Source organism: Budorcas taxicolor, chromosome 4, assembly GCF_023091745.1.
Source record: "Budorcas taxicolor isolate Tak-1 chromosome 4, Takin1.1, whole genome shotgun sequence".
NCBI classification, from domain to species: Eukaryota; Metazoa; Chordata; class Mammalia; order Artiodactyla; family Bovidae; genus Budorcas; species Budorcas taxicolor.
Genome location: NC_068913.1, coordinates 57,826,463 through 57,841,307, shown reverse-complemented (window position 1 = coordinate 57,841,307; position 14,845 = coordinate 57,826,463). Strand labels below are relative to the sequence as shown.

Genomic DNA, 14,845 nt, shown 5'->3' with positions numbered 1-14,845 from the left:
CTCCTGGAAGGTCTGATGCTCCCCCTGTTGGCTGCCTTATGGAGCTGTTATGCTGCTGGGAGGGTGAGTTCCAGTGCTCGGATACAATGCAATGGAAAACAAACTTCGAATCTCAAACCTGGGGTTACATGTTGTCACCTCTTTATATCCCAAGTAGTTCAGGACCATAGAGAAGAGATTGTAAGTAGTATTTTTTCTAAATTTTCAATTTACTATATATATATTTTAGAATATTGATGAATTTTTATTAAAGCAATTTATGGTGGTCGTTTAGTCACTAGTTGTGTCCGACTCTTGATGACCCCCCTGGACTGTAGCCTGCCAGGCTCCTCTGTCCATGGGATTTCCTGGGCAAGAATACTGGAGTGAGATGCCATTCATTTCCTTCTCAGGAGATCATCCCAACCCAGGAACTGAACTCCGGTCTCCTGCATTGCAGGCGGATTCTTGATACCACTTAGCCACCAGGGATATATATGTATAGTTTCAGTAGTTCTTCAGTGCTTATAGGCAAGTTAGTTCCCTGCTCCTTCCTTTCCCGTTTCTCAGGATTTCATTTCAGCATTTAGTTTCTTCCTAGCACTTTGGTTTCAGATTTCTAAGTAAAATGCTTATACAGCTATTTCTTCATTTGATACGTACGGATTTCAGCCTTTTTACTCCCCCCCGCCCCCAACCCCTGCCAAACTTTTTTGCTAAATCAGCATCATTGTTTACATTATAGTCACCATATTTTCTATTCATTTCTGAACCGGATGGTTTCCTGTGCTTACATTACTGTTCTCATAGGACATCTTGTCTTGGTTTTATACGTCATTTAACTCTTCCAGAGCAGTCCCAATAAGTTTGTAAAACTCCTCTTTAACCTGTTTGTCATATGGTCAAAGCCCAAAAGAATATTGAATTCTTTGTTGTTTCAGTCTAGACTACTTTCAGCTGATTGTACAGCTGTTGCTTGTGACTCCATCCTAGGATCTGTTTTCTACTCAAGTTGGATTCCACATCTGGACCCCATGTCTTCGCTATTAGATTACTTCCCTGTTATAATGGAATGAGTGAAACTTCTGGGAATGAGTGTGTGGGAGGTCAATTATGTTGAAACTTCATGTGTCTAACAGGTACTTTGGCTTGGTGTATAAAATTTTAGGTAGAAAACAAAACGGGATTTTGAAGGCATTGCTCTACTCTAAAAGAGTTGCCACAATGTCTGATGCAGTTTTACTTTCTGATTTATTTTGTTTTATTTTGTTCTTTGAATCTCTGTATCTGCTGTAAAAATGTGTGGTACTGTGTTTTGGTAGACTGGCAATCTGGGAAATACTAAGTTCTTGATACCACCCTCCCATCCTCCACATAGACGCATATACATTTTCTATGATCTGGAACTCCCATGAAATGTTAGAGCTGCTGGATGGAGCCTCTAGCCTTACTTCTTTTTCTTTCTGGGAGGGATTGTAACAGTTTTCAGATCTTGCTGTTGCATTATATTTTTAGCTAACATGAAATTACCTGCCTGTATTTAGCTGTGTACTTCACTGTTGCCTTCAGTTCTGAGCCTGCTTAAATTCTGTAGGGTCCATCACTTACTCAGCAGTGATGGTCCTGTGACTGTCTGCTAAGGTACGTACCAATCACTCTCCTTCCTATAGTCGATAGATTTGCTGAAATCTTGCTCAGTATTGTTACCTCCTATGTTTATTATTATGGCTCTATAACTTTTATTCTGCCTTTTTTACTGGAGTTTTGGGAGGAAGAGGTAAGCAGGTATTAATTGTATATTAAATTTATAGATGGGTGCCTTTTCATGAAATTGTTGGGTAGTTGCTAGGCAGGATAACGGGATTCAGTGTGAAAGTGCTTGAGTTATCTTCAGAGCAGTAAAATGGTGTATGATACACCAATTATTCCTTGATATTGGTTAACCTTGCTGGCTTACAGGAATTTAAGATGGTCCCTGCCTAGTAAGTTCTTTGAGGTTTAGTCATTCATTTTGAATCAGTTGGGATCTTTGACTCAAGTCTTTGATAACATATGCTTTAATTTCCTGGGAATGAGATATAATATTTGAAAGAAAAACACAGAAATAGTTGAAAATATCCCCAAATTGATCAATTCTTGTGAAAATACCTGTTTTCCTCTTGTGACTCAGAACTCTTCAGGATGTGACCTTTTAGATACATAGCAGATAAAGTGAAGTGGATTGTCTTGCTTTGCTCTTAAGTGGTTCTCCAGAAGTCTACCTGGTCACACACCATAAAAAAACCTCATCCCTCCCCCTCTGGTGTAAAATATGGTTGAATCCAGACTTTGGTGTGAGGAACTGTTAATTTCCATTTTCCTCGTCCTTGAGGGCCAAAGGGGGTGACTTAATACTTCAAGGGTTAGGTTTACAGGAGAGAGAAAAACACAGTGTTCAAAATGAGGCTTTTTTTTCTTTAAAGAATAGACGGTTTAAAACAGAACGGGTAGTTGGGAGATAAAAGCTGAACATGATGATTAAAATAGCAAACATTCTTATTTTTTCAAGAAATGTTGCATAACAATGCATTATGTGCTTCGGAGAAAAAAGTTACTAGTTACAGTCTTCATGAATTGGTCCTCAGTTATAGACGAAACTTTAAAAGGTGACAAAGGAGAGTGGGGTCCATACTAATTTTGTAGAGCAAACATTTTCTAATTTATGTGCTCAAGGCTGAGTTAATGTCTGTCTCAGTTCAGCTAGTCAGTTGCATCCAACCCTGCGACCCCATGGACTGCAGCACGGGAGGCTTCCCTGTCCATCACCAACTCCCGGAGCTTGCTCAAACTAATTTACATTGAGTCAGTGATGCCATCCAACCATCTCATCCTTTGTTGTCCTCTTCTCCTGCCTTCAATCTTTCCCAGCATCATGGTCTTTTCCAGTGAGTCAGTTCTTCACATCAAGTGACCAAATTATTGGAGCTTCGGCTTCAGCCTCAATCCTTCCAATGAATATTCAGGACTGATTTCCTTTAGGATTGACTGGCTTGATCTTGCAGTCCAAGGGACTCTCTCAGGAGTCTTCTCCAACACCACAGTTCAAAAGCATCAGTTCCTTGGTGCTCAGCTTTCTTTATGGTTCAGCTCTTGCATCCATACATGACTGCTGGAAAAACCATAGCTTTGATTAGACGGACCTTTGTCAGCAAAGTAATGTCTGTCTAGTCATGGCAATAGAGAGTAGGATTATAAAGGGTTACATATCCGTTTACCACTTAATCATTAGTATCCTGCCTAGATAGTCAATCTGGGGCAGTGGGCCTGTGGGATTGTCTCACCACAGCTTCTTTTCTGTACACTAGAGGGCACATGCTCCTTGACATGTGAGAGGGAACCACATCAAAGGCTGACATTCCTGAGAAAGGAGGATGCGTTAAAAACTCACAGAATAAAGCCTTTGAAAATGAAAGTTGATGAGATGAAGTGCTCCTACCACCAGCAGTGGGACAGTGGGTCAGTAGCCATGTAATCTCCCACCCCCCATCCCCTTTTGTAGCTGCTGGAAGCCCTGGAGTCCTCTGACCTGCCCTCATCCTGGTTAGTATTGTCACAACCTTATTCTCTTCCTATTGACTGTCATCCTCTGATTGGTCTGGAGTCTTGTGTGGTTAGCTGTCAGTGGCAGCTCCAGCCTGCTTCCCCATATTTATACATGGGAGCTCCCCGTGGCAGAATGCAGGAGCTGTGTCAGGTTCCATATCAGCCAAATAAGGACATAAATCTCCGTCCAGTAAGAACCTTATCAGTTACCAATTAAATCAAGGCATTGTAGGGGTTTTTTTTTCTTTTTAAAGCACAGTTTCAGTAATATATTTATTTAAACCTTAGACATTATTGAAAAAAATCAATATTTGGAATCTTAACTGCTTGGCTAAATTAACACTGGATATAGACCAACAGTTTCACGCTGGGGTTTATGGGCCTTCTAGGAGCACCCGTGTGCTGAAGGAAGGCAAAGAACTACAGAATTTCTATAAAGTCTTATAGTTGCTTTGAATATTCTCCCCCCCTGGCAACCCAGCAGTCAAAGCTCACGTTTTTGTAAGTAATTTGCATGCTGTTACTCTCAAGAGATTGAATTCTGATTCTTGAGGTTGGGATGTCTTTTGTTGCATGTGCTGTGTGCTTTTCTAACTTGTGATAGAAATGATTTAGACTTGATTTTAAAAATTACTTCCTGAATGTGAAGAGGCACTGACTCTGAAATGGAATTAAAGAACAAATTACCATGACTCACTCAATAAAACTTCTATTAGCTTTGAATTAAGCTCTATTATAACAATTCTGATTTTGTAGCAAGCAATACCCATGTGAGTTATTTCTGTGGTATGATACCAAGCACCTTTGGGAAAAAGTAAAGAGCAAAGCAAACTTTCATAAACAATTACATTGGTCAGAATGTTTATTAGTAGGCAGTCAAAGAATTCTTAGAAGACAAAAAGAACCAGCTGTTAGTATTGATCTAAACTGGAGAAAAATGAAATTACTTACATGTTTGCGCTAAAGGTATTAATATTAGAAAGGTTCTGGGAAATGGGTGCAGCTTTGCAGATTTGCACAGCGCAGTCAAGAAGGAGGGTCAAGTTAGAGAAGCGCAGAATTTAGTAACACTCTGGCTTTTCCAGCCGTGCTGGTTGTTCTCAGATGCCCCTCATACAGGAATGCCAAAGATAGCAACAACTGGGTGTCAAACAGCTGTGGGTCCTGCTCTGAGGGCCATGTGATCTTGTATCCATTTACTCATAGGGTCGTTTGCTGACTCTTACCGGCCATGAACCACCCCCAACTTGGTTTTCTCTTTATTTGCCATTTGCATGTTGCACTTAATTTAAAAATGCATTGAAATAGCATCTATAGTATTTACATTGTGACTTTACCCAAACGAAGATTATTCCTTTCAGAGCCCTTTTCATTCTAAGCTGTTGGTTATCTTAGTGATTTTGGATTTGATGTTGCATTGAATTACTGAAGTTGACAGCGAGGCTAGTAATTTGGAGATTTTATCAGCTGCATGGCTCTTAAGTCAGTTTTCGTGGCTATGCTTTTCTAGCTAGTCTTCTACTTCGTAAATGCTGATTAAGCCTCTGTATGAGATTTAAGCAATGGCAGTTACATTCCTAAAGGGGAAGCTAAGGCTCAAGGACGGCAAGTCAGATCCAAAAATGAAGCACATGTCAGCTACCAAGCCTAAAATAGAAGCCGTGTTTAAATGATGATCCTGTGATGGGACACAGCCTTTATGCCTCATCCAATATTAGTGCTTGGGATAGCAAAGTGCAAAGTGATGATAAAATATAAAACCCTTTTAAAAGAGTGGTTTAGAAATTTGTAACCATGCATCAGTCAACACTTTTGGTTTTATCTATGAAAGAATAAGATTTGATTGATCTCTTAGGCCCTTCTGCTCTATATGCTGTCTTTTTTTGTTTGTTTGTTTGTTTCTGGTCACTCAGAGTCATTCCCTTCAGAATGCTCCATGAAGTATATTTGGAATTCAGTATATCTAAAGTGCTTCAGTAGTATCTTATCTAAAGTATTCAGAGAGTTAGTTATTCTTGTTAATTAAAATTTCAGAATAAATGAAATGCCCTTTTAGTTTTAGACTTAAAAAAAAATTTTTAACTAGTCCATAACTTTACAAGCTCACTGCTTTTCTTAGCTAGGGTTCTGGTGGCATGTTTTTTTACAAGTAGTAATAGGTTTTTAGGCATTGCTAGGAACTTCATGGGTTTTAATGTTTTTAGAATGCAGTTTAATCTGTTTATTAAATGACTGATTACCATTTACCCTTTCTGATTTTGTTTCTCCTAACTTTAATCATATTTCTCTTTATTCGGTAGCTGGGTATTAAAGGAAATTTTTAAAATGTTAAGAGGAAGTCAATAGTGTGTTGCCATATATAGGCAGATATGAAGCTTATTGCATTGCTTTTACTAAAGTTCGGATAGATATGAGGATTTTTAACCTCAGTTTTATGTTAGTGTTCTTATTATTAACAGCTTCAAATTCTTTTCAAAATAGTGAGATTTAAATCCTAGATGAAATATTTTAGGTATTGGCTTCTAAACTTGGCACTGGACATTTGAAGAATAGAATGGGTACTTACCCTTCAGAGTGCTCAGTCAGTTGAGGAAATCAAAGAAGTAAGCAAATAAATGTGATGAAATAGTACAGATGTTATGATGGAAGAATGTACAGCATCCAGCAAGGGGACAAAGAAAAGACAGGTTGGAGGTGACGTTTGAGCTGAGTCTTCACAAAGGATTAGGGAAGGTGGTGGAGAAGAAAGGTCACACAGGGAAGGGGCAGTGATCTCAGAAGCAAGAGGCCTGCTTCCAGCTCTGCACCTAGCTAATGTGTGATCTTGGGCATTTACCTTCTGAACTTCAGTTTCCTCATTTGTGGAAAGACAAGGGGCTAAATGAGAGCATATCTAAAATCCTTTCTCAATCAAAAAATCACACATCGTTCGTTTTATGAAAAGACATCACTGTGAAAGAGAAAGCTTTGATAGCAATTGGAATTTGTCTTCCTAGAACCTTTTTTTCATGTAATTAAAATGCCACAAGTTCTCTGTTGTGCTAGAGAGGCAACTTAAAAAGAGAACTTTTCAATCTGTTCTGATTTTTTCAGTGTAGCTTGAACTTATGCTGTCATTAGAGAATATTACCTTAAATGTAAACCACAATTTCAGAATTACTGCGTAAGTGGCCAAAATCTAAGGGAGCTTGGAGGAGGAGACCTCAGAGGTCCTGAAGTTTAGCCTCCAACAGCTGCAGGATTGCTCTCTGTATCATCTTAGTTTGCTAAGATTTTGTCTTGAGGTCTCAGAGCCAGTGTATAATGACTAAAGAATACATTTAAGATATGAACTTCTAGCATATTGAGGGAGAATATAAAAAGTATAGTTTTGTATTAAAAGCCTATTCTATTAGAATAGTTCACAATATTTTCTTCTTTTAGAATCTTTATGGCCACAGACTTGCTTGGCATAATTTTGTCTTTTTATGTGTTTAAACGTAGTCTTTTTGCTCAAAGGATTTGAGAAGTCTCACCAGAATATGAAATATTTAAAAATCAATTACAAAATTAAAAAAAAAACAAACCCAGGTAAAGTATAGACAAAATTGAGAAATCTGAGCAGGAGGAAGGAGCATGTTCTATAAGCAGGGTATTATAGCATTAAAATTGTGCCACACACTTGACTCTGAGCTCCCTGATAAGCAAAGCAAGAAGAGTTACAGTGTCATCCCCCAAAGGAAAAGCTAACTTTTCTAGCCTTCTTCATCTGGCAGTCATATGTGTGGGTGGGTCTTCATGTGCTGGCCCAGCTTCCTGTGGGCTGTGATATGAAGGCCAGCTCCCCAGCCCAGCCTCTCTGGTTTAATGGCAGTGTTTTCTTCCAGGGACAATGAAACGTTCTTCCCAGGACAGTGGCTCTCGCAGCATTCCTGAAGATAGAAAGCTTTATGTTGTGGATTCCATAAATGATCTGAACAAACTAAACCTCTGTCCTGCCGGATCACAGCAGCTGTTCCGTACGTGTGCCCTCCCAGGCTTGGCGGCCAGTCCTGGCTTCTAGGTCACCTAAAAATAGCCAGCGCTGAGCTGGACCTGTGGGTGTGGTGGGGGTGGGGTGGGCATTAGAGTTGCTATTTAGTATTAGGCAATGTTTGCTTTTGCGCTCTGAATACTTGCCAGGCTTATGGGCTTTCCTGGCTCTTAAGCAGGATTCGAACTCTAATCTTCAAGAGTTCTGAGAAGTTTCCTCTGGAGTTTCTCTCCCTGGGAAGGAGTGGAGGCTGTGAGATGGCCTCCCAGAGGCTAATTCATGCCTGTTGGCTGCTTCTGTGCCCTCTGGTGACCACAGCCAGGTCACTGAGTGTGCCCACTCTCTTAGACAGGTCTGACTTCATAGCAGATTGCTGAGAAAATGTTCCACACATCTATCTAGTATAACAAAGATCATTCATGTTCTGTTGGGCAGAAAAGTCATCTTCATCTTTTTAAATTTACGAATCTCCTCAATGAACACATTAGAAAGAAGAGGGGGAAAACAAAATAAAAATATGCTAAATACTAAATGCTACATGTGTTTCTTGTCCCCTAAATATTATAAATGAGTTCTATCAGGTTATTTGAGCCCCATCTTTTCTAGTTTAAATGCTGACCTTCCAACTCAGGGGATAAATGTCCACTTGTTGATGTTTCACATGTACTCGAAACTCGTACTGTCCCAATTTTATGTCTATTATTTCTCTTCTGTATCCTTTTTGAATGCTTGTTTCTCTCTTTCATTCATTCAGAATTTCACCGGTTTTTACTACAGTTGGTCTTAATAAAGGTTGGTGTTTGAGTGCCAGCTTATGCCTTGGCTGTGATTAGGAAGGAAAAGCTGTGGAGGGTGTGAGGCAGGATGTCTTTATAAAGCATGGGACCTCTGCCCTCATCTCTCTGTAATCAAGTAGCAGAGGGTGTGGGACTGATACATAGTAGGAGAAAATACAGAAGGTAATTCTAGGATCCTCATGGTCCCAAGTTTCTATATTCATTTTTCAATTTAATTTGGGTGTTATTAAGCAAATAGGCCTTACAAAGCAGCGACCAAATGCAGACAGTTCGTGGTTTGGGTGAGCCAAGCTTAGTTGCATTTTCAGTTCAACGGCAAAGCATATAAGAGAATCTTGCTTTCAGAGCATGTCCATCCTGAAAACAACTTTAAGAAACCAAGTACATCAGGCTCATTTTGATATTGTTGTGTAACAGATGTAGGAATAGCTGGTTATTTTTATAGGAAATAAAGTTTTCTGGGAGATATCTCAGAATGCTTAGACTTTCACTCAGAGTTAGCAACCCGCAGCCAGCTGTGTTGTATTCTTGGGTCGCTTTAGGGAAAAGGGCAGTAGAGCCTCTGTCACTCCGAATCCTTAAGTTCTTTACACCACCCTACCCCCACCCCATGCAAAAGAAAATCCATGTCCAGCTACATCAGTGTTAACATGATCGTCAAAGAATTTTCCAAACAGGGGTAATAGAGATAGCTTGACCAGGCTTGTTCTTTGAATATACTAATATAAAAGAAGGTGAAACATTCTCAAAGAGCACTAGTGCAAAGACATGTCTAAAGCATAAGTCTTTTTTCAGAGTGATCAGAGGGAAAATGGGTCTTTCCCTTACATCTTTTTTTTTCTCTTTAATTTTATTGGAGTATAGTTGATTGACAACGTTGTATCTTACATCTCTAACACTGGGGACCATTCAGTTCACTGACAACCTGTATGCTGAGGAGTCCTTCTTTTGTTGTTGTTGTTTGTTTCACATCAGCTCTAGAGGAGAAACTCCAGGACGTCAGCACTGATTCAGGAAATGGAAGCCACAGTCTGTTTTTGGTGGGGCTGATCGTCGTGCTGATTATCAGCCTGGCACTGGTTTCCTTCGTGATATTTCTGATAGGTAGGTACCATTGACACTCTTCATCACTGCTTTGCCCTGACTTGACAGCTGGTTGTTTAGCTTTGCTTCCATAAGGAGGCAGTGCTTCCTGGCACCCAGTACTGCCACAGGAGGACGAGAGGGCATGGATGCCCAGGGCACCCTGCTGCTCTGGGTGGGTCACTGGGGCACACACAAACCCTCCATGCCAGAAGTTCACAGACTTGGATATTGTTTCTGTACCACTTTAATTTCTCACCCAGAGTCCCTAGCTGCTAATGGTAGGCAGCTTACCCTAGTTAATTCTGGGTTTTCTTATTCCAACACACAGTTTCTGCATGAATTTGGCCTGTAACTTTCAGTCACCCTCCCAGTTTTCCTCACTGCTCTGAAACCGGTTAGAAGCGTCAGCGGGGCTTGTGCAAGGGCCCAGAGGCAGGGCTGGGGTGTGAGCTGATCACTTGTCTATTGCACGACATGCCTGGGCTGGTGTCTCGCCTGCCCTTGCCCTGGGCCCTGCATGTCCGCCCTTGAGTGGTGGCCCACACTTTCCCACATGGCTCCTCAGCCAGGAGATCCCCCGAAGTCTAAGTGCCACTCTCTTCTCTGTCACAGGTTGGGGAGGGGTGCTGTCCACTCAATGCTGCCCTCTCCTTATGCGTGCTGCCCCGTCAGGGGAGCCCCCCGTGCTCCCTCTGAGCAGTCCCCTGTAGACCACCATCTGGAGTTACTTCAGTTCTCTCCCACACCCACTAAGAGTGGAAGAGCCTGAGAAGAGGGAGTCATCCTTGACACCCTTGTGCCTGCATCCACCACAGTCATTTCTTCTGCCCTGCAGGCCTTGTAGCCTTCACAAAGCCTGAATGAGAAGTGGAGTCCATGTGTTTGAAGTGCCTCTGTTTCACGTTCACTCAGGATTAGTGGAGGTAGCAGTGGTGGTGATGGGAGGTGGGCAGAGGGCATGACTCTCACAGCTTCTAACTGCTTTTCCTCCCCAAAACTTCATCTCCCATCCAGCTTAAAGCTCTATTTCCGGCCTAGGTTTCAGAGCTGGTGTGAGGGGGTGATGTAATTTAATTGCTTCTCTGTCACCTTGCTAATGCCCTTTTGCACTTAGAAGCTACAGTGTGAACTATCCTGACAATAACGGTGCCCTTGGATCTGATTATTCAATGGAGGAGGGTTGGCCCTGAACCTGCTGGGCTGGAAAGAGCGTGTGGATTACTCTTCAGAAATGTTATACCACAAAAGTGGATGCTGCAAATATCATCCCGCCTCACTGTCTGGGGAAATGACTGAGTTAAACTATTGGGAAATTTTAGGTATGTCTGCTATACAGGGAAGCAGCCCAGAGGGAGTGCTCTCTTTTGTGAGAAAAGACTAAGGGTAATGATAACTTAAAATGTGATGTATTGGGTTCTCACTCTCTCCCAGGCACGATGGTAAACATTCATGTCTGCTCACTACCTCATAACAGTTCTATTGTGTGGGACCTGTTGTTATTCTGGTTTTATCAATGCTGAAACTAAAGCTTAGAGAGATTAATTACTGTGTGAAGGTCCAGAGACAAGGGTGCCTAATCAGGGCTCAGAGACACCCCTGCCTGGGATCAAATACCATGTTCTTTATTACCATCTTATACCCTCTTCTATGAATAGGATTTATTTTATGTTTGCTTCTAGGGTTTTATGTTGAGGCAAAGTCATATCAAGAAACAGAAAGAAGATGTGAATAAAGAAAAATGTCTTTTTATTGGACAATTATCTGTGCCAGATGCATTAAATTCATTATCTTAAATCTTTACCCTTCAAGGTAGTGTCTAATATTTCTATTTTACTGATGAAAGGTGAAAGCCCAGAGAGTTTAACTCTCCCTGTTTATTCAGCTAATCCGAGGCAGAACTGGGATTCATACTCTGGCCCATCTGCCTCCAGAACTCCACTGCCTTTTGTAGTAATAATAAGAGGCTTCCTGTGGTTTGCAGATAAACTTTAGCCCAACCTAAGACCGGAGTTGGCACGTGCTTGCATGCTTAGTCACTCAGTTGTGTCTGATTCTTTGCGACCCCATGGACTGTAGCCTGCCAGACTCCTCTGTCCATGGGGATTCTCCAAGCAAGAACACTGGAGTGGGTTGCCATGCCCTCTTCCAGGGGATCTTCCCAACCCAGAGATCAAACCTAGTCTCCCGCATTGCAGGTGGATTCTTTACCATTCTTTACAGGCCTCTGTAAATGAACTTGGCCTGTGCTCATCTTTGAAGAGGAGATCTTTCTGCTCTCACTGGGATTTGGTGCAGATTTGTATCATTTTAACTGAAGTGTAAGAACTTATATCTGGCATTTTTATGCAAGAGAAATAGGCTATTTTACATTGATTACATTGATTAAACTATTGGACCTTGTGTTTTTGTTACAATCTCTGTTCTAAAGAGGAATACCAGACAGCAAGGGTAGATTACACAGGATGCCTACCTGCCTCTGTAGGTTTACAAGGGCCAAGCAATGTTAGATATGAGGTGTGTGGGATGTGATTAAGTATTGCCTTCATTTTAAAAAGGGTTCTATGGTCTAGTGAGTTTGAGAATTGCTAGGTTAGTAATACTCAAGGTATTTTATTTTACTTTTTGTGAATTTCCAAAATGCAAGTCAGTATATGATTTTTCTCTAATGTTTTTGCATATAGAATCCTTTTTCTCTTTTGGAATTTAATTTGGAGCTAATATATTGTGGAACAGACTTAATCCAACCATGCCTGCTACTCCCTTTTGTGTTTGACTCATGTAGAAGGTTCCAGAGAGAGGGAAGGATGTCGCGTGCTGTGGATTTACTTGTTTCACACCTTTCTCCAGGAGCGAGTGGTATTTCTTCTGTCTGGCTCTGCACCAACACACCCACGTTCTAGAGCACAGTTCATCCAAACATAATTTTCAGACACAAAGGGGAGGTGGCTTCTGGGCAGCAGTTTGTCCCAAGGCTGGAAGCTGAAGCTCTGATGCCTTCCCACATTAGTTGTTGGGCAAACTCGGTGGTGTGTCACCACCTGCATTAGTTCCTGAAAGCTATCTTGGAAAACACTTGCCTGAAATGGAAATGATACAGAGTCCACGTATTAAATATTGATTTTGTGCTGCCTTTCTTGGAAATTTTAACTGCCAAGTAGGCCTCAGAGTGCTCCACTCCCCGGCTTACTCAATACCCAGGGGCTCTATTTATTTTGGAAATATGGTCTCTCTGCTCTCAGAGTGGCTGGGGAGAATTATTATTATACATTCATTATGGACTGGTAATTTAGAACCAGAAGACCTATGGGTTGGAACCCAAAATATCTCACCTCCCAAATGATGAGTGAAAAACCTTTGCTGAGAACAGGTCTCAGAATGAGACAACAATCCCTTCTCTGGGCATAATCAGACACTGGCAGTTTTCCTGTGGTTGTTCACACAATGTATTTCTGAGCCAAAATCTGAGCAGAGCAGCTGCCAAAGGTAGTCAAGTCTGGCACAAAAGGGTTGTAAAAATAATTCACTTCATAGGAAACTTCAGTAGTTTCTCTCCCGGGCCTCTGGGCTGCATGGGCTATTGGAGCTGAGGATTTGCCAAGACGGCATCTCAGCTCCCAGCTGAACCCCCACATGGGCTCTGATGAGTCGCGATGGAACACGCTGGAAACAAGCATAACGCTGTCTATTTTTCACTTTTAAGTTCAAACTGAAAACAAGATGGAAGATGTGTCAAGACGACTAGCAGCTGAAGGAAAGGACATAGATGATCTTAAGAAAATCAACAGCATCATTGTAAAGCGACTCAACCAGCTGGACTCAGACCAGAGCTAAAGAAATGAATCGTCCAAGAGCAACTGCTAACACCTGAGCTTCTCACGGTCCAGGAAGGGTGTATGGTTTAAGAACCACCAAGGGTATTTCTGTGGGTCTTGAAAGGCTGAGTTTCAATTACAGGGATGGGAGCAACTCCAAGGCAAGGGGGGCTGGGGGCAGCTGCCAGAAAGGGGCTTGCTTTGTGGGAGTGTCCTTCAGCTTTCATGGGCTGAAGCGTGGGAGGCATGGAGGAAAAACACCAGTAGATGAGAAAGGGAACTTGGCTCTGCACATGCAGCTTCTTTTACCAAAGGAGATTTGTCACCAAAATAAGGTCACAGTGGCCAGTAAAGTTCATGGCCCCTCATGTATCTTTATGAACTCCCGGGAGAGCCTAAGGGATTCATTGAATTGTTTGTATTCAAGGGAATCAAGTGATAATTCTTTTCAATAAAGGAGATTCTGCTCAGGTGATTATACTTGACTCTTACTTCTTCAGGGATGGGGGATGGATCGACTCAGAGCTATTTGCCTACAGCTATTTGTTGATAGTAAAGTGCATGTGGTAGGGTGGGGACCAGAGGAGAGAGCCTGAGTTATTCAAATAATGTTTATTGAGCTGTTGCTTTTTGCAAACCACTGTATTCTACAGAAGTTTACATTCAAGTGGGGAACAAAGGAGATATGTAGTTATATATAGATATATGAGCTTTTTGGCTTTTCGACAGGAAAAAAAATCCTTCAGTAACCCACTGATTAATTGTGCAGAAATCTGCTAGGTTTATAGGTTATAGGTGTATTAAATTGCAGTGAGAAATTGTATATTTGGAACCTGCCTTGTTTCAGCACAAAAGGTAAGGCACAGAGTTTGTGAAATTAGACATGCTGCAATATAAATGAGTTTAAAAGTACGAATCTTAGAAAATGTTTACTATAAATATATTATGTAAGTCTGTTCTGTGAAATGTATTATTGTTCCATCATTTTGGGTTCATTAAAAACATTTGAGTTTATTCTAAAGTTATATACATACATAAAAACACATTTTGTAACAGTAAATAATGAAAAAAGCACAAGACGTTTCACCTATTCATTTTTACACTTAACTTTTTTTTAAAGTTAACTTTTTAATGTATTTATTTAATTAATTTATTTTTTATTGAAGGATAATTACAATATTGTATTGGTTTCTCCCATACATCAACATGAATTAGCCATAGGTATACATATGTCCCCTCCCTCTTGAATCTCTCTCCCACTCAAAAACATTTGTACTGCACAGTTATTTTTTTTCATTGATGTCGTGCAGGATAGTTTAAGACTCTGAAATTTGTGTTTATTGGAAAGTTATTATTGACCTGTTGACGTGGTGTGGCAGAGTTATTTGTCAAGATATGCTGTAACATTGTGTCAGAGACAGATGAGCTGATGCAACAACTCTTTAAAAACAGCCATTTTTCTTTGAACTCATTTGTTCTTGTAATGCTTTTTTCCTCTCTTTCTACCTACACAGTGGATATTTTGTGCTCAGTAATAAATGATCTTTATTGTAAGAAATTTATGATCTTTATAATGT

General features: G+C 40.8%; 1 protein-coding gene across 3 annotated transcripts; it reads left to right on the top strand.

Annotated features, from left to right (window-relative positions):
* Positions 1 to 1,602: 1,602 nt before the first annotated feature.
* Positions 1,603 to 13,736, top strand: LSMEM1 (leucine rich single-pass membrane protein 1). 3 transcript variants are annotated; one of them, XM_052638866.1, is made up of 5 exons: positions 1,603 to 1,620; positions 3,951 to 4,062; positions 7,428 to 7,559; positions 9,346 to 9,474; positions 13,157 to 13,736. In XM_052638866.1, the coding sequence occupies exons 3-5, from the start codon at positions 7,433 to 7,435 to the stop codon at positions 13,285 to 13,287; spliced, it is 387 nt and encodes a 128-aa protein (XP_052494826.1). In that variant the 5' UTR covers positions 1,603 to 1,620; positions 3,951 to 4,062; positions 7,428 to 7,432; the 3' UTR covers positions 13,288 to 13,736. The 3 variants fall into 3 exon arrangements, with proteins under 3 accessions (XP_052494826.1, XP_052494825.1, XP_052494827.1); XM_052638867.1 differs by lacking the exon at positions 1,603 to 1,620 and adding an exon at positions 3,700 to 3,751; XM_052638865.1 differs by lacking the exon at positions 1,603 to 1,620 and having other exon boundaries at positions 3,656 to 4,062.
* The last annotated feature ends 1,109 nt before the right edge of the window (positions 13,737 to 14,845 follow it).